Genomic DNA, 26,380 nt, shown 5'->3' on the forward strand with positions numbered 1-26,380 from the left:
GCTGAGATCCCTTTTGTGACAGAAAAGGCAAGACTGTGTTTTGGCAGCATTGAAGGTGAGTAGGTTATCCTTGCCTCACAGAAGGATGATGAGATCAGTGTTTAAGGCACTAGTTGCAGATGATCTTGATGTGAGGGATGTCTGGGGACTATATAGTTTGTCAAAGGAGTACAACAAATGGAAAATGCTATCATCAACAAAGCTATGGATAGGATTTGTAGTGAATGAGAGTAGGTCATTTATGTGTAAGAGAATGAGTGAAGAATGGAGCCCTGAGGCATTCCTGCATTTCTGGCAAAGCTCAAAGAAAGGGTACCATCCTCCATAACATGCATTGAATGACTGGAGAGAAAGCTGGCTATCCAGTTACAGAGGGTGGCAGGTAGACCAAAAGAAGGTAGTGTGCAAAGCAGGTGTTGATGACAAACATGATCAAAAGCCTTGGAAATGTCAAGGGTGACAGCACACATTTCTCTGAATCTTTTCATGGCATGTGTCCAGTGGTGAGCTTCTAGGTAGTGAAGAAGTTGACATTGATAACTTTCTCCATTATTTTGGAAAGGATTGAGGTGATGGCAATTGGTTGACATGGTTGAAGTATTCAGTGAGCAATTCATCAGGGAGTTTCATCTTCGTGAAATCATGAGAAGTTCAAATGTAGAGGAAACGTTAGATGATGGCTTGCTGGTGAGCAAACAAGAGGTATTTGAGGGTCAGCCTGATGTCAATAAGGCAATAGAACTTGATGACATGTCACCACATGTCTTAAAGGAATTTTCCAAGGCGTTAGCATCAGCCTTGGCCTACTACCCAGGGGCAAATTCTCCATGCTTGCTGCACAAATTCATTAATTGAGAAAGAAGTAATATTTATTTGTTAGTAAATGCATGCATTTATAAGCATTCCATTTAGGCTTTTATTTTTGTAGACAGAAGATGTCTTAAGCTTGCGCAGCAATAATGGAGCTTTGTGTTGTGTATCGAAGGCCGATGCTTGCTCGTCTAGTCAAAGCCACCTTGCTTTCTCGGTTGTAGGAACTTCCAGGTCCCTGCTGCAGCACTGTGATTTCATGCATGCACATAGCTATTTCCGCTCCCTTCACATCATCTTAAACACAAGGCCATACGCAGTCAAAGTAGCTCTAGCCAGCCTTTACAAGTGTGTGTGTGTGTGTGTGTGTGTGTGTTGCTTGGGAAAATTAAGTTACAACCAACTTTTTATGACGATGTTATTGACCAGTTCATAAAGAAGAACCATAGGGGAGAATTTGTATTCAAGTAGCTAAATTGAAAAAGATAGAATATCATTTGTAAAATAAATGTTGTATTTGTATGATTAAATGTACATAAATTTCTAAATATATAGTTTTAAATGATCAGTAATTCATTATTCCGCTAATCCGATTTCAATCACACCTCTCACTCCCTGAATGATAACAAGAGCAAGTGTGAATTTCAAGACCAGCATTCACCCACCTGTTTAACAAGAGTTATCCAACAGCACATGTCTCAAGGGACTGACCATCCCATCCTGTTTTATTCAGCTGTTCCTTATAGGCTGTGAAAATCTCCTCTTAGCATTGCCAAAGCTAGTTACCTAGCTTTTCCTTTAAGCATCTAAGTGGTGTTAAAATGGAATTCTTTGCTAGAGTGAATGGTGAAAGCTGGCAATTCAATTGTTTTAAGGGAAATCTTGATTGGGTTGAACTATAACTTCTATGATGAGAGAGGAGTTGAGGACATTTGTTTTAATGAATAGTTACAATGGAATTTATCAACCTGAAATAGGCTGTTTGACAGCTAGGGATAATATCTAGCACTGGCTAAAGTAGTTCTTTAATGTTCACTAATAAAAATAAAGAATTATTCTGCATTAACACTATTACCAGTATAATACTCTGTAACTCAATTACATATCCTGATAAGATATTGTTACCATTTTTAGGGTGAAGCATCCTTCATCCTGGTTATTCAGAAACATCCAAAATTAGTGACCTACAAAGCCAGGGCTTATCACATCAAATGTGTCTACAATACAGGCGAGAAGACTATAACTCTCGGTTTCAATGTTAGGTAAGTTATTCTGAAATTATTGCTTATTATATCTTCATAACATATCCTCATCAATATTAAAATCAGGGGAACAAATTTGTCACAATAATCCATACAAGGCCTGATCAAGGCCTTATACACTGGAACCAGAACTTCTTTATTTCTGAGTTAAGGTCGTCCACATCATTGCCTTAATCCAATGTAATATTTTCATAACTTGTGCAATGTGACTTCTGAACTTCAGATCCATGTTCACCACCACTCCAAGGTCTCGTATCTTCTCAACTTCCTCCAAAATTTCTCCACAAAGTGTATACTTTTCATCCTATTGCTGCCTACCAAATTTCAGAACCTTACACTTGGCAACACTGAATTGGTAGTTCCAATCTATTCAAGTCCTTAGCTGAATTAAAACAGATTTGATTTTTTTATTATTTTTTTAGAAACTATTATCCAACTAGAGATTCAGTGGCAAACTCTGAAGGAAACATTGATTGATTCTGCCAGAGAGGCATGTGGTGAGGTTGTGTGCAAGGATAAAAAAATCAGAACTCCCTGGTGGACACAGGAAGTTAAAGAGGCAGTGAAGGAAAAGAAGAAAGCATATCAAAAGTTCCTGGCAAATAAGTCAGCTTTTACTCTTACAGAATACAGAGACAAATGTAAGAAAGCTAAACAGTGTGTAAAACTAGCTAAACAAAAGTCATGGGAGGACTTTGGCAAGAATATAGAAAATAAATATCAAGAAGGTGGCAAAATATTCTGGAGGTTGTTGAAGAAGCTTAGGAATGGAGGAAAGAGTGCTGTAAAAGGAATTAGAGATGATAAAGGTGAAATGAAAACAGGAGAAAAAGATATCCTTGAAGTATGGAGTAATTACTTTGAAAAACTGCTAAATGAAACAAGCAGTGATGACAGCACAGTGATAAAAAACACTGACCAGGCATGCAGTCAGGAATACATATCCATACTTGAAGAGAAAAAGCCATCAAAGGCTTGAAATGTGGAAAGGCAGCAGGAGTAGATGATATTTGACCAGAAATGCTGAAGTATGGTGGTATAAGAGTCTTACAGTGGCTGCACTGCATAGTTCAGAAAGCCTGGACAGAGGGACGAATTCCCGATGATTGGAGTAGAGCTATCATAGTACCCATATATAAAAAGGGAAATAAAACTGAATGTGAGAATTACAGAGGTATTTCCTTACTGAGTGTTCCTGGCAAGATCTATGCAAGTATACTTGAGAAACGGTTGAGAAGAATTGTGGAAAAAAAGCTTGGTGAAGAACAAGCTGGATTCAGGCCAAATAGAGGCTGTCAGGATCAGATCTTCACTTTACGACAAATAGTCGAGAAAGCATGGGAATATAACAAAGATCTGTATTTAAGTTTTGTCGATTTGGAAAAGGCATATGACAAGGTGCCAAGAGAGAAGCTATTCAATACGCTGCAGTTATATGGTGTCAATGGGGCATTATATCAAGCAATACTTAGTCTTTATTTGAGTTGTGAGTCAGCAGTTAGAATTGAAGGAAGTACAGGAAGATGGTTTAATGTTAAATCTGGTGTGAGACAAGGATGTGCATTATCCCCTCTGTTATTCATTATCTATATGGATCACATTATGAAGGAATGTGATATTAAACCTGATATCAAAATTGGAGATGTTAATGTCAGCTCTTTGCTTTATGCGGATGATGTTATACTTCTAAATAAATCCGCTACAAGTCTGCAAGATTCTCTGACTAAATTGAATAGCTGTTGTAATAGATATGGTATGAAGGTCAGCAATAAAAAGACAAAGACAATGAAAATAGGCAGAATCATTGAAAATGTCAACTGTGTTGTGAATGGAGAACCTGTGGAACAAGTAAAACATTTCAGCTACTTAGGCACAATTTTTACTGAAGATGGTAAACTAAATATAGAAATAGACAACAGAATCAGCAAAGCTGGTATCGTGGGAAGTCAATTGAATAAATTCATATGGAATAAGAAAGAAATTAGTTGGAACACTAAATTAGCTGTATACAAGACTGTGTTCAAACCAATTTTAACTTATGGATCTGAGAGCTGGGTCAGAAGTAAAACACTTGACCAAAGACTAGAGACCGCAGATATGAGAGTCCTGAGAAAGAGTAGAGGCATGAACAGATGGCATCAATGGCAATATCATATTAAAAATGAGGATATTAGGAAAGAACTTGACATTGTCAGCATCCAGGAATGCGTTAGCAGAGCTAATCTCAGATGGTATGGTCACTTAAATAGAATGGGAGAGGAAAGATTAGCAAAACAAGTGTTCTCTGCCAGGTTGGCAGGAAAACGACCCAGAGGAAGACCAAGATATAGGTGGATTGATACGGTACAAAGTGCCTTAAACGATAGAAATATAAGATCTGATAATGTTGGAGTCTTGACAAGTAACAGACTGATTTGGAGGAAAATTGTAGATAGGAAGTTAGTAATGATGTAATTTTTTCATGTAATACTGTCATATCCTGTACACCCCTTGAGGGTACATGGCAGGAATTTGATAATGATGATGATGATGATGATTATCCAACTAGTTTCTCTCACATTAAAATTGTTGATTTCATCAGGGTTTAAATAAATCACAAAATTATACAAAAACAGATAATATATATAATAACAAAGTTGTCTAAATGTTGAAAAATCATTACAAAAGAAGATAAATTGATTCATCCTAAAACACAAATGTGAAGTCACATACCATGTTAGCTATCATCAAGCAGAGATTGGAGATAATTGTTGGAATTATCGAAATACGAGATGTTGAAGGATTTTATGAGAGATTTACCAATGTTATTCGATGTAAGACCTAGATTACTGTTCAAAGATCTGTGTGAATGGATATCCCAGTTAATATCCCAGTTTATTGTATGGTTAGTGGATGAGATGTTTGGCTAGACCAGATCTTTCTTTTTTTTTCTCACTACAAATCCAACATGTTCTTTCTTTCTTTCTCAGTTCAACTATTTTTTTTTTGTGCTTTATTTCAAAAACCCTAATATCCTAATGAAGCCATCTTGAATATTAGTTGCTAAATAAACAATTAACAATAAAATAAAAAATCTGTTTTAATCCTATTTTAATTTGTTGTAAAAATCTCTAAATATGGACAGAAGATTAGCCAAGCAAGCCAAAGGATTTTCTAGAGAATTCTTTCACTATATAGTGAGTAAAAAGAAGAGTGATTATGAAAGATTAATTTTAATGAATGCAGATGGAAGAAGTCACTCACAGTGGAAGAAATTTATGATTTACCGAGTGATCATTTTGTCAGGATGCATCATCCAGGAAGAGATAACCATTGATGATATTTGGGAATAGATGTAAAATTAGTGGCAGATGACCGATGGCTACAATATCTCAAGAAAATACAGCTATATAATTGGGATAGTTGCATGTGAGTTAATGAAGCCAGGGATTTCATCAGGGTTTAAATAGGTATTGAGAACTGACAATACCTATGACCTGGTTCTTTAATTTAAATCTCAAAACGGATGGATCACAAGGGAGTAGAAATCAGTCAGGTAAGCTGGTCTGTATCTGTAGAGTGGTCAAGTTATTATAAAGGTTGGTTTATGCACAAATTTATGAATGAGTAGATAAAATATAATATTCTATAGGAAAAGCATAGGTTTATGAAGGGAAGGTTTTGTCTTAGTAATTTACTCACTTTCTGTTACAAAATGACATTTCAGTTGGATAGAGGAAATGGTTCACTCTGATTGTGCTGAATTTTGCAACCTGACATCTGAAAAGATACTATGTGGAAGGCTTATTATGCCAACTGGAACAAATACGAATGGATACATAGCTGACGACATGGGTGGAAAGGGGGGGGGGAGTGCTAAACATTATGGAGCTGTATATGATGATGCTGAATATAGGAAAATGCAACTAGTGATGTGCTTGGACTGATGATGTTACTTCTTTCCTGATGATGCTAAGTAAGAGAGGACAATAGATCTGAAAGGATTAGACTTGATTGATATTATAGGCAAAGTATAATGGTTCCCAGGTCATTGTGGCAAAATTACTTTAGAGTGAAGAGAATGCAAACTGTGCAATTACACTGATAGGAAAAGTACATGAAAGAAATTGATAAGACTAGAGATTTGAAAGTAATAGTGGACAGGAGATGTTTTGAGAATATATTTCAAAAGTGGGCAAAGCAGCACAAAGTATCACTTGATACTGAAGTGCACAGTAACAGGTAGGAGTTTGTTTTTTTTAAGGCCTAGATGCAACTTGCACCACTACTATTATGCTCAGATTTGAGTGCTTAGCATTTCACAGAGATGAGTAACTGGTAAAGAGAATTCAGAAGCAAGTAACCAAGATGGTAATAGATTGCAAATTTGGTTGACAGATGAAAAAGAGAAGATATAATAGAAACATAAGTTACTGTTAGACTGGTGCTTCGTGAGTGTTGGTTCTTAATTTTGAATATGACTTATCAATTGCTTCCTTGTGGCCAGGGATCCTAAAATTCTCCCTGGGTCACGGACTCTAACAAATTTATTTGTTCTGCGCCAGTTAGAGTTGTCAATCTTAATAAACTGTGGGCACTTTCCCTGACCTAGATAACTATCCTGCTTGACTCTAATCAGGCAGGATGGTGTCCGGATTTTTGGGAGATTGTAGTCATGCCCTTTTCTAGCCTTATTATTACTTAATCACTCTTTCCCCTTTTTTGTCAAGGTCTGTATTTTGGTGAGTGGCAGTGTCATTCTCAAACACAATTCAATGAACAGGATTCAACTATAAACATAAAGTTTAATTTTACACTATCAGTATACATGAAACATAAATCAATCAATTTGTTAATTCCCTTAAATTAAATTAAACACTTTAAGTAGCATTACATGACAATTTCAGGATGTGATATATCTATTATCTTCTAAGAGAGGGCATGCACATAGGTATATACTAAGAATTGTCTAGACATGTATCTTTAGGGAGACAGCTAAGGTAACATACACATACAAATTTTTTCTTTTCTGCAAGGATCACGTAACATATTGCTTTGGACTACCAGTCCAATGTCCTTAAAAGTTCCACTAACTAACAAAATAGCCTCAGTCTTCCTTTCTGCAAATGTGCTTAAACTGAATTTTTCATTCAGTGCTCTCTCTTGAACTTTAGATAGGTCAAAATTACCTTACCATTTCTTGCAGCATACAGTCTCACTCAATCGCCACGTGCGAGTCACGTGCATATCCTGGTTGGACCTTTGTTCACTCTGCAGATTGCTTTCCCATCTCATGGATTGACGCGCACTGGATTTTCGCCATCGTTGGGAAACATCTGAGGTGCTTGTCTGTACCCTGCTGGAGGGATATCACGGTTCGGGTCTGAGCGTTTTTTCGTCGGTCTGCACTTGGAGGTTTTATTTTTTTGTTGGACCTTCTTCTCACGTCATACCTCTTTCACCTTCTTCCCCACGCTCCCGATTTTCCAACCATCACTCCCTTTTTCTCCTGCAGCTTACAGTCACGGTCGCATCAAAGACTTTCATTTTGAACCCGTGAGAGAGCTCCTCCCAGAGAATTTGCGAAATCTTGCTTGTAAGGTTCAACAATGGTTTTAACAAGGTCATGACCTTATGGCTCTTAGTCATCACTGTGGCATGCACAATTTCATAGAATCTGTCCTTGGGTTGATTGTCAACATTTCCCTTTTTTTTTGTTTGTTGCAACTTATGCATATTATTCTTCTGTTTCTGTTTACACATATTATTTTCCACTTCGAATTTACACACACATATATTTCCCTTTTAATTCACACATATTAATATTTTACAATGTTTCCTCTCCATTGGCTGAATAGATATACACTTAATAGACAATTATATGATACACTTCACCCCCTTTCTTTATTTTTTTCTAGTACAGTGTTCACCAGCAGCACAGGTATTTTCTTTATTTAGGCTCTGTTCTTGTTAGATCCTAAACAAGGGTCTGTCTAGCAGAGGCAGGCCTCATTCACAATCTAACATTACTAAAAGGATTTTATAAGATATATATATACACATATATATATATATATATATATATATATATATATATATTATTATTACCCAAGACCTCATGGAGTCAACGACTCATCTGGGAGGTTGTTTTATCACACAGACACACAACTCGTCATACCATGTCTTAAACACATTCATACTCCTTGCAGACACCACAATCTCAGGTAAGGCATTCCAATCATTCACAACTCTGCACGAAAAAAACCTGCCTCTCACTCCCCTACTCACACCCTCTTTATACAGTTTCCAGGGATGACCTCTGGTTCTCCCCTGATGTCCCACTATTCTCTGTAGAACTTCTCCACCATTGATCTTATAACAACCCCTTACCAACTTGTAGGTCTCTATCATATCTCCCCCTCTTCCTTCTCTCCGCCAGACTATGCAAATTACATCTTCTCAATCTTTCCTCATACTCAACATTCCAGAGGTCAGAAACTACCTTAGTCAGTCGCCTTTGGACCCTTTCCAACCCTTTCCCTCTTCATACTTCTGAAAACCAGGTGACCAAATCTGGGCACAATAGTCCATGTGTGGCCTAATCAAAGCCTTATAAATGGAACAAGAATCTCCCTACTTCTACACGTCAGTGTCCTCCGCATCATTCCCAGAAGTCTTTGTGTTGTCTTTACAATTTTGGCGATGTGTCCCCTAAATTTTAGATCCTTATCCACTATCACACCCAGATCTCTTATTTCCTCCAACAATATATTCTCACCAAGCATAAATTCTGCATCCCATCTTTGTTTTCCAAATTTTAAAACCTTACATTTTGCAACATTGAACTCACATCCCCATTTGCTTACCCAATCACTCAATTTATTCAAGTCTTCTTGCAAGGCCACAACATCTTCACTAATCTTTATGGTTCGTCCCAACTTTACATCATCTGCAAACAACTGAATATCTCCATCCAAATCTTCGCCAATATCATTAATATACAACTTAAATAGTAATGGCCCTAAAACAGACCCCTGAGGCACTCCACTAGTGACTTTCCTTTTCCTGGATATCGCACCCCCATACACAACTTGATGATACCTATCAGATAGCCAGTCTCCAATCCAATGCACTAATCTAATATCTAACCCCATCTGCTCGAGTTTGACTGTCAACTTATCATGAGGTACTCTATCAAAAGCTTTTGCGAAATCCAAATATATTACTGTGTATCCTTCTCCTCTGTTCAAGGAAGCAGTCACTTTATTGTAATAAGTAAGTAGATTACTAAAACATGACCTCCCATTAGCAAATCCATGCTGTCCATCAAAGATTATACCATTGTTGTCAACCCCACTCTGGATCCTAGTTCTCACAAGCTTCTCCAACAACTTAACCACAACACTTGATAATCATTCTTTATCTTGCCTATAGTTTGATGCTTGAGTTCGATCACCTCCTTTATGAAGTGGCACAATCTTGCCATCCTTCCACTCTTTAGGAACTTGACCAAGTGCAAGACTCATATTAAAAAAATATGTCAAGGCAGGTGTCAACTCTCTGGCACATTCCTTCAGAATACGCAGTGATATATTATCAAGTCCCACAGCCTTATTTACATCTAGTTTACTCAACTCCCCAAACACCTCTTGCTCACTTACAGTCAGTCTCTCCTCCCCATCATCAACTGCTCTCAATCTCTCCATGAAGTCACATTCACAAGATTGAAAGATCTTTATGAACTGCTCATTAAGTATCTCCACCACACATTCTGCAACAGCTGTCTTTATACCATTTCCTCCAATCAATGTCATCCTTATATTAGTTATATTAATATAACTAATATAAATAATTAATATAATAAAACCCATAAGTTATATTAATACCTTGGATCCGACATGTTATTTACTACGATGTTCTTAACCTAAAAATAGTTGCTAGTTGGTTTCTAATTCAAATATAGAGAAAATTTATATTTAAAGACTGCGCCACTCTATATCTGAATTAGTTCAAGAATTGAAGAAAAATCAACCCTCAACTATTTCTCCTTAATATATATACTGGCCGAGTATATTTGACTTACTTAATTTACCCCCTTTGGTTCGAATATTTTATGAATGGTGCAGTAAAAGAGATTAACAAAAACAAACATTTAATATAAGCTATATAACACATACATAAATTCTACTTCTAATTTAAACAATAAAAACAAGTCAAACATTAAACCAAGTCAATCGCATTAGTTCAACCTTCCAAGCCTTCACATACACTTTCTCAGCTTCTGAGTTACAAAGTTCCTACACATATATAAATATAATAGAACTTCCTATCTAATCAGTTTTTACACACTTCTCAGTCATGCTATAAGTTCAAAATATCGCAGGCACTAATAGTTGAAAATATCTCTCTAACAATTCTTAACTTCAACTCTCAATCACGAAGAGTTTCCACAGTTGAGGTTAGGTTAAGCGTAGCATAGCGTAATTAACACTCAATTCTTCAAGCATTGAAATAATACACTAAGATAGTCCTTACGGGAAATAGTTCCTAGTACATCAAATACGTTGTGAGCAAACTTTTAAATTATTTTTATTTCACTTAAGAACACATCTACAAGACTTATCCACAGTTATAATTAAAACACTATCAATCGCGCTTCAGAAATCCAGACATCGACTGCAGGGTACTTCAACTATCCTTGTTACCACTCATAAACTAATTAAAACACTGTGCGGTTCTCCTTAGGGCAAATCGGAAATAAGCCGCAATTCTAGACCAACTGGGTTTATTCAGAATTCTTCCTTGAACGTCCAGCTTTTTATATTATCCGATTACAGCATCAATTTCCCTTTTATTATTACTGCTGGCTTCACTTTCAGCTAACTATAAAATTCACTTCGTCCTTGCTCACTTATAAAAATTATCCTCTTAACTCCTGCCCTTAAGAACCTTTCATTTACTTCTACTTCTCTAGTTTATGCCCTTGCTTCCTTTCACTTCCAAGTTTCCGTCCCAACTCCCCCTTGTTACCTCTTATATATTTTTATTATTCTTTTTCCAGCCCTCGCTCTCTTCCACTCGCGCTCGTTTATTTCACGCGTTTCCATGACAACAAATAAACGTAAACATTTTCGCTAACGTTACATAAGGTTATACCACTACATTCAGTTATTACATAACGTTAAACTTTCACAAACAAGAATAAATAGAATATTTGCATTTCAATAAATGCGTAGTTAAATTACAAATACAAGTTCTTATAATATTGACATAACAATAAATAAAATAGCTTAATAATATTTAATACAGAATCTTATTACTATTAACACATATCTTTGATTAAACAATTAAATATTAGATATAATTAAGGTAATTACATGATATGAAATTATAATTTAAGTTATTTACATTAAATAATATTTACAAATGTAGCCTTTATGATGGAAGATCATGTTGGATTCTGAAGCAAATAATAATTACTCTAATATCTACATAATCAAAATCCAATACTACCCTTCCTGTCACACTATTCTCTTTTATCTTTCCAAGCAGCCTCCTTATATTCATTCTGACATGCTCTTTGTTCTCTCTCAAATCATTTGTACCAATTAATACTATTAACTCTTTTGCTCGCTCCTGCCTCATATCCAATGCCTCAATCACTCTACTTATTTTACCGCCTGGAAAACATACCTTGTGCATTTTATCCTCTAGCACACCTTTAATAATGGAGTCGCCATACGATGCCACTCGCTCATCTTTCATTAACTCTTTCATGCCATCATGATTTATTTTAATAGTTTTGACCTGAATTCTCTTAATTTCATTCCGCATCCATTTCATTTCTCGCCTCATCCAATCCAATTCACTTTCCGAATCTCACGACACATTCTCTCTATCATTAAATCTTTCTAACTCTCGACCCCCTCTTCTCACTTTCCCTCTCATTCATCCTTCTTTGTTTCCATTCTTTTGGTCCAACATACGTCCAACTTTCACTATCATTCTTCTCACTTTCACTCTCATTTATCTTTCTTTGTTTCCGTATTTTCGGACTAACATGCGTCCAACTTTCGTTATCATTCTTCTCACTTTTACTCTCATTCATCTTTCTTTGTTTCAGTACATTCAGTCCAACATGCGTCCAACTTTTGCCATCATTCATTCTTTTTTCGCTATCATTTATTCTTTCGATTTTTTTCACTTGCGATTTCTGCGTCACGCCATTTCTACTTTCATTCGTTCTCTCAATTTCGTTTCTTTCCGCCACTCTTGACTCACTTTTGTCCCTTTTAACATCCGTTACAATTTTCAAATCGCTCTTTTTCTTTTTTCCTGATTTTTTAACATTTTTTCGCCTCTCTTTCTCACCATCCTTCTTTTTCAAACATGCACTCGTGACACAATCGTTACTAACACTTTCTGTCATCAATTTCATATTTGCATTCATCCATTCCTCATTCAGGTCACACTTCGCATACACCCTTCTTCCATCCGCGCTAAACATCCACAAATCATTTATGTAATCGAAGGAATACATGTAACAGACCTCACACTTAACGAAACAACTGAAATCTAAATTAAAATCATGGAATGACAATGCCGTCGCCATTTTTTTTTTTCCTGCAGGTTACTAGGTCTAATAATAACGATTTCGTAATTAAGTTTAGGCAAGAAAAATCCCCCACACTAATAATACCGGTAGCGCACAACGTTTACAGCCGCTCTTACTCAAACAATTACGCATATATACTTAATTATTCCTAGAATAACTTATCTCAATCAGGATCTCTTCTTATACACGTCCACTGCACTTGGCTCACTAGCGCCACCTCCGATGTATGTGTATATATATATATATATATATATATATATATACATACATATATACATATATATATACACACAGAAGAGATCTTGGGACAATGGTTGATAGAAATTTGAAGTTTATGGGACATATTACAAAGTTAGTGAAGGTAACCCAGAGGATTGCTGCAATATTGAGAAGAATATTGACCAGCAGAAAAAGAAGAGTGGTGATTGCAGTGTTGATGCCATTTAAAGTTTAGTGGATAGTAGGAGAAAGGGGAGAGGTGATAGAGACATATAAGTTGGTAAAGGGTTTTTATTAGAATGATGAGGTTTTTCATAGAATGGTAGGAGGTGAGAGAAGAGCAAGAGGTCATCCCATGATGAGTCTGACTCCATGGAGGTCTGAAGATAATAATAATGATTCCATTGTATAATACCCTGATCAGATCAAATCAGGGATTACTGTACTCAAATCTGGTTGCTGGTATTTGAAGTGGATAAATTAACCTTGGAGAGGGTACACAGGTAGATAACAAAAAATGATATCAGGATTATACAATATTAGTTATGAGGATAGGCTGAGGGCATATAGACTGCAGATTTTGATGGAGAGAAGAAAAAGAAGAGATATTTAAATGATATGATTGAGATATTTCAACTGTTGATAAGTAGTTATATGATTGACACTGGGGAAGATCTCTCATATGGTAGAACAAGAGGTAACTGCAGCAGTTAAGTGGGTTTTTTTTCATGGAGGGTGATTGACCCACGAAATGCATTTGCCTGATAGTGGTGAGAGCATGAATGAGTATAAGAAGTGTATGATAGACTTTGTGTTGTCTGACATGAGTCTCCCATGTTCAGTCCTCTGACTCCATTCTAAGCAATAATAATAATAAGAAGAAGAAGAAGAAATTTTAGCAAGGATGGTAGTGGCCAGATTTTCTGCTTGGAAAGTGGTGAATGAGTGGAATGAGTTGCTAGGGGGAGTTGTGAGTACATTGTTTAGCCTATAAAAGATGTGATAAGCATTGGATAAACCTCCTGCAATGGTCCTAGGAGCATCTTGATACTAAATGAATAATAGTGTTAATAGTAAATAGTTATTCTGTTGTAGAGATCTGAATTCTGACTACCATAATGCTTTTTTTTTTTCAGTTATTATTATTATATTAGAAAACTTTATTTTGATAAGCAGTAACACCTCAGGATATTTTTATTAATATGAGTATTAAAACATTTAAATGTCAGTAAACTAGAATAATGAGAGATCTGGAAAAAAATGTTTGTTCTATCACTGCTATGCCTACAAACAATAATCATAACAGATAATATCATATATATTTGTTTAATGAGTACTGTTTGGCAACTTATTTCTTGATGTTTTTCACATCTCTGAATCTTACCAGTAACAAACAATATGAGTTAGTATTATGTAAAGCTTCTCTCTCTCTCTCAAATGGCTTTAAATATATTTTCTGTTTATATTCCCCTCTTCCAGGTATCATAAAAATGCTAGAATAAGAACTAGAGCTAATCTGTAATTTCTGTTTTAACAAATAAAACTGTTTATTTAAAATGAAATGAAACATGAATTAATAAAAATACTTTATCTTTAATTAGCATGATCACAACATCAGGTACCATTGCCAACACTGGTCCTCCACCTACTTGTGTTATGACAATTTGTACCATAGATGGAAGAGAAGTAAGCAGTGCAGAAATTGGAGATGATTTGTTATTGAAAGTGGATGTTCAGCCAGACTGTGAGTGTATTGCATACATGATTGTTTTTATGAAATAAACATTTTTTCTATCCATTATTTAATAAATTCATAAAATTATTCTCTGATATCTGAATACTGTATTACAGTAAACTTTCAATTATTACAAGAATTTTAATAAAGGCAGTTTTCCCATCATTAAAAATTTCTAAATAAATTATAATATACTGAGCATAAAATTGCTTGAAGTATTTTTCCATTAATTTTGTTTATAGTGCCATTTGATATTACTAGATTCCAGTTTCTCAGTGGAATGTATTCCTTTACAGATATTTATGGAGGCTTTGCTCGTAGTTGTGTTGCCAAAACAATGGAAGACAATGAAGAAATTCAGTATGAAGTTACAGATGGTAATGGGTGTGCTACAGATCCAAGTATATTTGGTAATTGGCAATTAGATCCTGATAAAAAGGTGCTACTTGCTCGATTTAATGCATTCAAATTTCCTACAAGCAACAATTTGAGGTTCCAATGTAATATTAGAGTGTGCTTTGGTTCCTGCCCTCCAGTAAGTATATATCTATTAAAATATGTTTCCATATCTTTAGATAAGTAACTGCATTGCTTATTTAATAATATGATCCCCGAGTTGTAAATAATTAACTGCAGTAATTTTTCAATTACTCAACATCATTTGGTCCTAGTACCTGACTGGCTTAGAGGATTCACATACCTATAGGCAAGCCAGCTCTTGAAATATATTAAAAAATCCAGATACACCTATTCTCTTTTTACTGTTCATTTTTAGTATGCATTAAAGTTATATTTATTAAACCAGAATTGCTATTTCAATTCCATAATTCTACTACAATGTTTTATTTTTGATTCTTTTCTCAGATCTGCATGTTAAAATCGATTGTTGTGAATTGCTACCATGAAAACCTGCTAGTTTTGTTATGGCTAATTTTTCTGTTATTTCATAGAAATATATGCAAATCTGATTCTCCACCATACCAGCCTTGCTTTTTTTTTATTATTTCCATACTTCAGTTAATTATGTAATTGGCATATTCACTAAAATAAGTAGGTAAAATATGTTATTTGTTCTATATGTTTGTCATTGAGATTACATTATAACTAAAATGTAGTTTTGAAAAGATACCTGTGTCTGAAATATAATTATTTCAACACACATGCACAGAAAAATTAAGATAAATTAACTTAAAACTTGATTAATAATAGTTAAACATCTGTGCATCATTTTAACCACCTTACCAGCCATTATGGATTAAATTAAATTTTAATATGCACTTCGCATCCATGGAAACTTGAACGTATATGTACGTCCTGGCCAATAGCGTGGTTAATATTAAACTAATTTATCTTAATTTTATTATGAATATCTGTCACAATAATGATAACTAACAATGAAGATATATATCCGTCTGATTTAACATCAAACAACTTGTTTTTACATCTTTCAGTTGCTAAATGTGATTCAGCATAAAATGAGTAAGGAAAATGAATTTTGTGATTTTCTTAAAGACAGACAGGCAGAGAGAGAGAGAGAGCTATCTTAAGTAGTATTAACAATCCAAATAGCCCTATGGATGAGATATACCAGATAATTTATTTCTTCATATTCACTGAGATGAAGATACTGAGGTGGTCTGGAGGCGTAATCATGCTGGATAAATTGTCTAACAAGCACATCCATGGAAGCTTCGAAGTTAGATCCATTGCTGATAAAATAACTGAGCACCAACGTAGATGGTTTGGACATGTCATGAGACGCTCCGTAGATCGCATGATTCAAAAGATAATGGAAATATGTACAGAACCGAGAGGATGTGGGATGTGGCAGACTCTGTTGAACATGGCTGTCCCTTATAAAAAAAAGAGACATCCAAATTGCCCAGTTGGAGGCATCAATAACCCAGGACAGAATATCCTGAAAATTTTGAACTAAGAGAGCCGATCCCAAGTGAAATGACATAATGGCAAGGAAAAAGAAGAATTTATGGCTTTGTATCCATGTAATTTCAAAAATATCCAAAGGTTATTTCAGTTTCAATGGGCACTCTGTATCAGTGTAATTACTGAGACATGTAGACATATCAAGGCCAGTACTCTCTATGCTCACTAGTAAGAAGACTAGTTGTAACTTAGGATGCCAAAGAATTACTATTTTCCATATTTTGGGAAGTTTAACACGTCCATACTTATTTAAATTAGGATGATTTTTAAGGGTAGATGCAGATTCTGGAAAAAAAAAAATTTTTACATATGAATTTGCTGCAGTAAAGCATGGGTGTTTTTTTTTCTCTATGATTCTGTGTATGTGGTATTCAGGGCATGATCATGATTACAGAGGTGTATTTGATATTCTTCCAAGCAATGTTGGCATCTATCCAATCTCTCCATATTAGGCTAACTTACAGGAACAAGGAATCCTATACATACTAGGAACTAAAAGAGGAAGGATACAGTAGAGAAATGGATAAGTACATAAGTGCAGCCCAGTTTCAAGTGTACTTGAAGGTGATGCAGAGATTGCATTTTCTGACATCGGGAACAGTTATTGTATTACTATAATCTGTATATAGAGAAGAGCAAGGATGTAGGAGGATTTTGTTGATCCAGCATATAGAATTGTGGCTTTTACGTAAAATAAGAATGTGTGGCATGTGTGGTTAAGTTCAGCTGTGAGAGATGTCTCATTATAATTATAACAGAGACTGGTGGTGCTGTTAGAGTTTTAATAACACCATACTGCTAGGAGGTGTGTGTGTGTGAGGGGGTAAATGATGAGAAAGTTTGTTAATATACTTCTCCATGTATCTGTTTTTAAACCCTTTTTGGTATCCAGCTTCTATATGGATTGTGAGAGCTAGGGCCTAGCCACAGCAGTCTCTGGCAGGCCTTAACCCAGCCTGTTCACAGATGGCTACTATTTTTGGAGAAATTCTCTAGAATTTCTCCAAAATGCTATAGTGTGATAGTTATTAGGGTTATCAGTTGGCTTATTGGGTTTTGGCAGGTCTATTATTTTTGATTCATGCCAAAGCAATGATCACTTTCTGTTTCGTATCCTCTGTAGACTTTATAACTTGAGTCAATCTGATGATTCAGTATCACAGTAGCAGTAATATCAATATGGCTTTAATTGTGTGGGTTTTCTAAGAATTTATGCACATATTTATCCTAAAACATGATAGTAATAATAATGATTAGTCCAGAGTAGAAAAGCTGGCAGGTATCTGCCATCAACTCTGCTCCTTTCTCCAAAGTTTCTGACAGTATCTCCGTAATCTGGATTTCATTTCCTACTCTGCTATTTAAGTCTTCAAACAGACCTAGTTTTTCCTTTTCTTTATGTCAGTTGCTCTTTCATACAATGCAAAGAACTCTTCACTTTCTCATTTCTGCCCTACTGCTGGTACTGGTAATAACTTTTTTAAATTCAATTTTTTTGTAGCTGGCATCTTTTTTTTTTAATTAAGTCTTTTGTATCTATCATTAATTGTTTGAAAATCAGTGTGCTCTTTATTTAGTATCCAGAGCCAATGCCTCACCTTCCCATCCCTAATGTCATCCCTTCCTGATGTCTATAAAGGGACTCATCCCATCTCATCTTTCCTTTGCACATTAGGCTCATATGATCTGACACAGTCAAGTAAGCTTGACTGTGTCCAGCTAACTCATCTTTAGCTGAAAAGCTTTTATAAAGCTTCTTCTCATCTCAGATGGAATTCGACGTCTTTCCAACCAGCAGGGATCATCAACTACTGGAACAAAACTTTACTCTTCAGTAGAAGGTTGCTACTAGTTTCCTCACAAAAAACAACAAGATGTTATTTAACAGACTAGTATCAAAGCCAATATGATTATATGTGTTGAGTTTCAGTTAATACAAAATGCAAAGTAGTCCTAAATTGCCAGCCCATCCTCATTTGTGTAAGATACAAGTACTTTGTATTACTTACATAAAATATATTTTGAAATCTTTCAAAAATACATATTTTAACTTCACTAAATCAAATTTAAATTATCAAACCTTTTTCAGGTAAACTGTGATGGTGTAGATGCATTTGGCAGAAAGAAACGTCAAGCTGAAAGGCCACTTTTGGAGGGTTATCAAGAAGGAACACTGCGAGAAGAAATTATGGTTCAGTCAAATGCTATCTTGACCTTTGACAAGAAAGAAAGCCAAGTTGCACAACCAACTGAAGGTAAAAAATTAATATTTGTTACCTTTAAAAGTGTTTTTTATATATCAACATTAAATCAACTATTTAATGTTGATATATTTATTTGCTATAAATCAGCAAATATTTTTATTCACAAAATTATAAAAATGACATAGTTTATTTATTTGAGAGGGAGTTGTATGTGTGTGTATATACACACATACACAACTGCCATTAAACATAACTTACTTTCAAATTTATAGGTAGTAAATTATTTTTTAAATATGAAAAAATAAATTTAAATAATATAATAAAATATAATAAATATAAATAAACAAATAATAAATAATATAAATATAATATAAATAATAATAATAAATAAAATAAACTTGAGTAAATCTGATATATATATTATATTTTCTTTTCTGCTGTTTTCATATTCTTACTGTTTTTCATCGAATTAGTACATTTTATTAACTCTTTCTTATAAAGAATTCATTAACAGATTACTAACTTATTTGTAAAAAAAAGTTTACACTACCCTGAGAATAATGGATATTCATGAACTTTTTGATGAATATCGTAATAATAAAAATCAAACCTATATTTTTGTAAAATATTTATTATATAATCTGACAAAATGTTAAAAAGTATTTATATCAATTTCTTCACCTTTTTTTCTCCCTAGGTCCCAAAGTTGAAGAAATAGATAATGTATGCCTACCTAAGCTTGGACTTATTATCTCTCTTGTAATTACTACATTACTTGCTCTAGTGGCTGTAGCTGTAGCCATATCATGCTGGTTAATGGCATATAGGCGGAGGCCCAAGGCAGCAGGTCCACTGCCACATCCTCCAGACTTTCCCAATCCTTTGTACACAACACCAGAACCAGTGGCTGAGCCATCTCCAGATTATTATCCGTCTTCCCACCCAAGTCTGTAATGACTGTTGATTCTGTAGAATTTTATTACCATAGTTTTCCTATGGAAGTTTCCTAAAGTACTCAGAGTGCTGTGGAGGAGTGGTCACAGGAGTAAAGCTGAACAAATTCTCAGTCCCTCTGTAGTCACCGATGTAGAAAGATTGAAGTCTCAGGTGCTACAAAGGGTGGTGCACTAACATTAATAGCTCACTTTCCTAAAGGTTTTTCTTCAACACAAACAGTAAGGTTTCGATGTGCCAAATGAAGACCTTAGGAGATCCCAAGAAGAAAGAAGATATTCAAAGGCAAATGCTCTGCCTGATGTACATTCATAAACAGTGGAAACCTCAAAGATTGTTTAGATCTTAAGCTAGTGTTTGTTACAATGTTCTTAGTGTATAATAATGTATATTAACTTCAACTGCTGTTATTTGTGTAAATAGGGGAAAAAGTTTTGGAAAACAGCTTATAATTGGGATTTTAATGTTTAATAATTGTGATCAAAAATCTAAAGAAAATAAGAGAATATTATACAATATGGGTTTTGAAATTTGCTTCCACTGTGGATGAGTGTTATCTAAAAAGGCATGGAAAACCTTTAATATAGGAAAATGAGCTATTGCTATGAATGTGTATATTTCTGGAGCTGGGACATTACTTCTAGGGCATGTGGGTGCATGGATCTTACTGAAATTATTCAGGTGTGGATTGATAGCAGTCTTATATGGTAGGAAGTCTACTAATAAGATAAAAAAAGTGCTTTTTGTCATAGCTGTCTCTCAAACCACATTTGATTTTAACAGGCTGTTTATTATTTGTTATTTATATACATGTTTATTAACATCTTTTATTAAAAACTGCAGTTGCAGACTGGTTGTGTTCATGCTGTTGTAACCGTATTGAGTGTGAATCTGATGTGTGTGCATGCATATGTGTGTATGTATGTATGTGTACGTGTATGTGAGAGAGAGAGAAAGAAAGAAAGTGAGTATTTGTATGTGTGTTTTTGAGAAGCTTTTTTCTCTTTCTTAAGTTGCTAATGTTAATAAAACTCTTATCAGTTAAGGGCTCATCCACTCCTACCAGACCATGTAACACTCTCCACCCCTCTTTACTATTTAACTATGGCAGCTAGCTAGTGGAGTGTGTCATGTGATCACAGAACTCTAAGATAAGTCACTAAATTATACAAAAACTTCGAACCTTAAATGTTTCAAGCCGGTGCTTTTCCTGGTGAATACATACTCTGTATAGTTTTGCTATCAGTTTTTTGTATGTGTTTGTGAAGTAAAGGTCTCTGAAATGCAATAAATTGTGATTAGTTTTGATATGAAATGTTTCATTTGTTTTACTGATAGACACTAAACTAAATTAAGCATCATAAAAATAATGCACAAAAACTCTTTATACTATGCAACCATTTGAAAATATTTCATTATCTTTTAACTTCACATTTTAAATACCATCATTTCTCCTATTGTGCATGTTTATATTGCATGAATTTGTTCATATGCAATACATAAATTATTATATGGATTTATACATGGAGTCAAAAGACTCATCATAGGATACCTACACTATCCATTAACACAATACCTATAACACATCTTTTTAAACTCATTCACTTTTAGAGTACTCACAACTACCTCTAGCAATTCATTCCACTCATGCACCACTTTCCAAGTAAAGAAACTAGTCTACTACATACCCTTACTAACTACTCTTAGACAACTTCCAAGTGTGATCCCTCTTGCTTTCTCCCTAAATAGGGGAATATTTAGGAGGAAATCAAAACTAAATAAATAGTTACCATAGTTTTCTTGTTATCACGTTAACTCATGTAATTTTTCACATGGGGACTGTACTTTGCAATACCAAGTAACACCAGGTGAATGCAAAAAATGCAACCTGACTGAACACAATGACACTTAGAGGAATACACAAAACACACACACACATCTTATCTTGTATCTTACCCCATTTTACCTGTGTATATGCAAGGTATTTCTTTATTTATTAAAAATTTAAGATGTTTAACACTGTGTGAGACCGTATAGATTTTGTGTGTTCTGTTGCTAACGTTGTTTTCCTATAAGCCCTGTTATCGTTATTCCTTGAAATTCTATAATATTGGAGATTATTGTAGCAAATGTGCTATATAAACAGTGCTATTAAAGTAGCATAACACTGTTTATTCTGCTTCTGTTTTACCTATTTTCACAAATTCAACAAATATCTTTTCATTTCTAATCTTGAAGAAAATCTGACCAGATATTACTAGATCTTCATTGTGACTTAGATAATTATATTAATACTATACAATAAAATGGAATTATTGAGTTTTCTGTTGCAACATTCAGTGATTTGTTTCTAAAGTAATTCTTTGTTTTTAATTTCAAAATAATAATGAACCCATCTCTTGCTACTTGAGCTCTACATTTCTGTAATGAATTTTCACAACTTCATATAGGAGATGTGAGATCCTAAACCATGGTTTTAAAACTCAATTACATACAGCACTCCTGCAAAGCAGGAGTGCCCTACACATTTTCTGTTATCAAGGAATTATGGCATTTAACAAATAAGTCATTTTAGATAAATTATGGACTCTACAATTGTGATATAAATAACTATTTTAACTTCCCGATGTTTCGACCTTCATATTACGGTCATCATCATCTGGAATGCATACATATATATACAAGACAAGCTGAATTACATTTCACATAGTATGCTAAAGAGATGATTTGATCAAAGATTACTCTACTGGCATGACCTCTAGTGAAAATAGAATATAAAAAAAAATTAAATAAAAAATACAAATACAAATTATTAAAAACTACGTCAAAGCTATATTCTATTTAAGATAACATCAGAGAAACATTCTTTCGTATATATAGTTTTCTTACAGTAACAATGATGTTCTAATTTAACATGACAACTGTTATATTAGATTTAAGATTCTGGATTACTTATGGTCGTATTTTTAGTTAACTCTTAGGGAGAAACGTTAAATGGGTAGAATATGTGCCTTCCATATGCTTGGGATTTTTAGACCATTATTATTGTTAAGATTAGGGTGGTTGATAAGAATCTCACAGGCTTACTTAAATTTACGTTCATACCATATTTTGGTGTGGTGTAAACAACTGGTGCTTTTCCAGTCAATTCTATGTCAAGTGTTCAGGGCATGATCAGAAAGGCCAGCTTCATCATAGTTATTATATTTAATGTGCCATTTATGTTCCTTTTGTCTGATAGGAATTGTGCATCCTGTTTCCCCTATATAGGGTAGATTACAGGTGCAATAAATATGGTATACTCCAGGGTGGGCCAGTGGAGGGAGTGGGTCTTAAGATGAGTAGAGTAAGCTCTTTAATTTTGCAGGAGGTTTAAAGGTGGCTTTATCGTTGTATTTCTGTAGTATTCTGTTTATTTTATCTGATGTCCCTTTAATGTATGGAATGGTTATAGTTTTATTGTAGTCTAGTTTATCTTTGTTTTTTAGTGAGGTCTTGTAGAGAATTTTGTTGATAGAATTTTGGCTAACCATTTTTTAGGAAAGTATTGCTGATGAATTTAAATTCATCTACAAGCACTTCTTCATTGGAGCAAATCTTCAAAGCTCTGTTTTTTAGAGTATTAATTACACCTAGTTTTTGTGTTGGGTGGTGGTAGGAGTTTATGTGTATATATTGGCCAGTATGTGTCGTTTTCGGTAAGCAGTGAAGGAAAGACTGCCAGAAGGAAGACGTGTGACAAGTGTATCTAGAAACGGAAGTATGTTCTGCTTTTCAATCTCAATTGTGAACTGTATGCATTTGTGTTGTTTGTTTAGGAGGAAAGTGTCTAATGTTTGGCAGCCATGGGGCCAAATAGTGAAAACATCATCAATGTATCTAAGCCAGACTTTGGGTTTTAAAGGAGAGGAATCTAGAGCATGTTACTCAAAATATTCCATATAAAAGTTAGCAATAGGGGAGATAATGGTGAGCCCATGGCTGTGCCTTATTTTTTGTAGGTAGAAAGTGTTTTGCCACACAAACTAACCAGAACATAATACATGAGCGAAGAGCGCTGTGATATTGGGAGGGAATTTGTCCTGTAAAAAAAGGATTGTGTCACATTAAATGAATGAATAAGTCATTGTGTGAAAATTACTGACATGCAATAAGTTTGTGACAATTACACCATATAAGTTTGGGGACTCGCACATTTTTGAAAATGTGGCTAAATTTTGAGGAGGAAAAATAGCTTTTTTTTTTATGTTGAGCCCATATATGAGAAGTTGGTTGATCACCCTATAGTACATTAGTACTATGTATGGGTAGTTGGTTGGGAAAGGAGGAACTTGTTTACATTTGATTTGAAAGACTGTATATTGTATTCCTTGGGGAACAGCAGGGGAAAGACTATTCCACAGTACAGCAGTTGCAGGAATAAAGGAGGAGGAAAAAAAACTTGTTCTGTGGGTTTCAAGGTGCACTGTGAAGGGATATTGAGCAGCAGCTGCACGTGTTCCAACGAGCTTAGTACTAAGTGGGAGAATTATTTATGCTATTTCAGACAAACATTTCCCATGGAAATATTTGTAGAATACACATATTGTGGAAACCAAACAGCTGTCAAAAAGTGAGAGGAGTGAGTTGGTGAGAGATGGGTCATTAATAAGTTTAACTACCCTCCTCTGTATTGAGTCAAGCATTTTGAGAGAGCTTTTGGGGAGCCCCCATCCCATATGTGAGAGCAGTATTCAATAGCTGGGCAGACTTGTGATTTATGTAAGGTTAATAGCTGTTCAAGGGTGAAGTAATGCCTTGAGTGAAAGAGAAATCCTAGTTTTTGAGAAGCTGAGGATGCAATGGTTGTGATGTGTTTATGCCACAAGAGGCTTGATGTCAGGCTAATTCCAAGAACAGAAATCTCAAATTGTATGTAAATTGGGGTGTCGTCAAAAATGATACTGGTAGAAAATGTTTCTTTTTTTATAAGAAATTAGACAGTACTGGGTTTTATTAGCATTAAAATTGATGATGTTATCTGAACCCCATTGGAGGATGGCTTGGAGATCAGAATTGAGGGTGGTGGTTGTAGTGGTTGATGTTCTGTAGGTTGAAGTGAGTTGTGTAGAGTAAGGTTTAGGAGTGCAGTGTGCTGTCATCTGCAAAACTGTGTATCAGGTTGGAAGTCAGCTGAAATTGGTTATGGATATATAGCAGGAATAGGATTGGTAAGAGTACAGAACCTTGTGGAACCCCAGCATTAGTTGAATGGTGAGAGGATAAGGAACTGTCCACCACCACACATAGTGTGCATCCGAACAGAAAACTGGCAATCCAACCACAGAAGTCATGAGACAGACCAAACGATGGCAGCTTGCTTAGTAGTCCTGGTGCCAGACCCAGTCAAATGCCTTGGAGATATCAAGTGCAACCACTTAAGATTCACCAAACTTCTCCATGGCATTTGTTCAGAGATGGGTGATATATGTGAGCAGATCTCTGTTGATCAGCAGCAACAGAATCCATACTGTCAGTTGTTTATTAGGTAGTGTAAGAGATGGGAATTTTTTCCATTATTTTAGACAGGACTGAGGTGAGTGAGATAGGGCAGTAGTTGGATGGAAGTGACTTGTTGCCCTTCTTGGGAATGGGTTGAATATAGGCCAATTTCCAGGCTGTGGGATAGATACCAGTGGATAAGACAGTATATACAGGTGACATAAGATAGGAGTCAGTTTTGGTGCATAAACTTTCAGGACAATTGGAGGAATGCTATTAGAACCAGGAGAATTATTTGTATTTTTCTGATCTCTTTCTGGCAAAATGATATAGTGGGCATTATATGTTGGGCATCTGGAATGGTTGGAGGTCATTTACCATTGTCAGTTATGTATGTATTGGAAGCAAAGTGCGAGGCCGGGAGATTGGATTTTTCTGTAGGTGATGATACAATAGAGCCATCTGGGTATAATAGGGGTAGGAATAGTGTTGGGCAGAAGTTATGACCAATTGCTTTGGCGACAGGCCAAATGGCTCGGCTGCTGTTTGGACAGGCTGCTAGTTTCCTACTTTTTGCTCTTTTGAAGTCTGTTTTGGAAAACATTATGCATCTGTTTCAGGCTTGAGTATAAGGAGGATGGAGTTCTTGATTTGATCCACCTGTTATGGTATGTTTGGTTTTTTATTTGTATAGCTAATTAATTAATGAAATTATTTCAATTAATTATTTAATTAATCAATTGATTCTTAATTTATTATGAATAGCTGTTGTAAGTTTATTGTAACTATTATGATTCAAGGAATTGGCAATGCCTCTAATTTAACTTAAGTCTCAGCTCTCGTAAAGTTCCAAGAGTTAGAAGAAGGGCCAAATAGTTCTGTTGCATAAAGGAGGCTCCATGAGCTGTAGCAAATCATAGACCAATCAGTATCTCAGGATTGATGGTAAAGGTATAGAAAAATTGCTCTCTACATCACATGACTTCTTCACAAAGTCATCCTACCTCCATTGGGTCTCATTTCTGGTATCTATATTTCTGTGATGAATTTTCACAACTTAATATAGAAAATGTGAGATTAAGCATATAAAGCTGGTGAATGTACATGCTAACATTATTATAAAATATGTTTATTACATGTGACAATATTATGAAATGAGCAATTGCTCACTTTTTTA

General features: G+C 35.0%; 1 protein-coding gene across 1 annotated transcript in view; it reads left to right on the plus strand.

Annotated features, from left to right (window-relative positions):
• Positions 1-21,030, plus strand: part of LOC150101923 (uncharacterized) — a 1,001,066-nt gene extending 980,036 nt beyond the window's left edge. Inside the window, exons 150-154 of the mRNA XM_090399931.1 lie at positions 1,945-2,072; positions 14,487-14,629; positions 14,917-15,155; positions 18,654-18,819; positions 19,466-21,030. Of these exons, the coding sequence (XP_090256057.1) occupies positions 1,945-2,072; positions 14,487-14,629; positions 14,917-15,155; positions 18,654-18,819; positions 19,466-19,722 (933 nt within the window). The 3' untranslated portion in view covers positions 19,723-21,030. The remainder of the gene's footprint in view (positions 1-1,944; positions 2,073-14,486; positions 14,630-14,916; positions 15,156-18,653; positions 18,820-19,465) is intronic.
• The last annotated feature ends 5,350 nt before the right edge of the window (positions 21,031-26,380 follow it).

The sequence above is a fragment of the Typopeltis vanoorti genome, chromosome 11 (genome assembly GCF_054136105.1).
Source record: "Typopeltis vanoorti isolate ZY-2024b chromosome 11, IOZ_Tvanoo_1.0, whole genome shotgun sequence".
Classification (NCBI taxonomy): domain Eukaryota; kingdom Metazoa; phylum Arthropoda; class Arachnida; order Uropygi; family Thelyphonidae; genus Typopeltis; species Typopeltis vanoorti.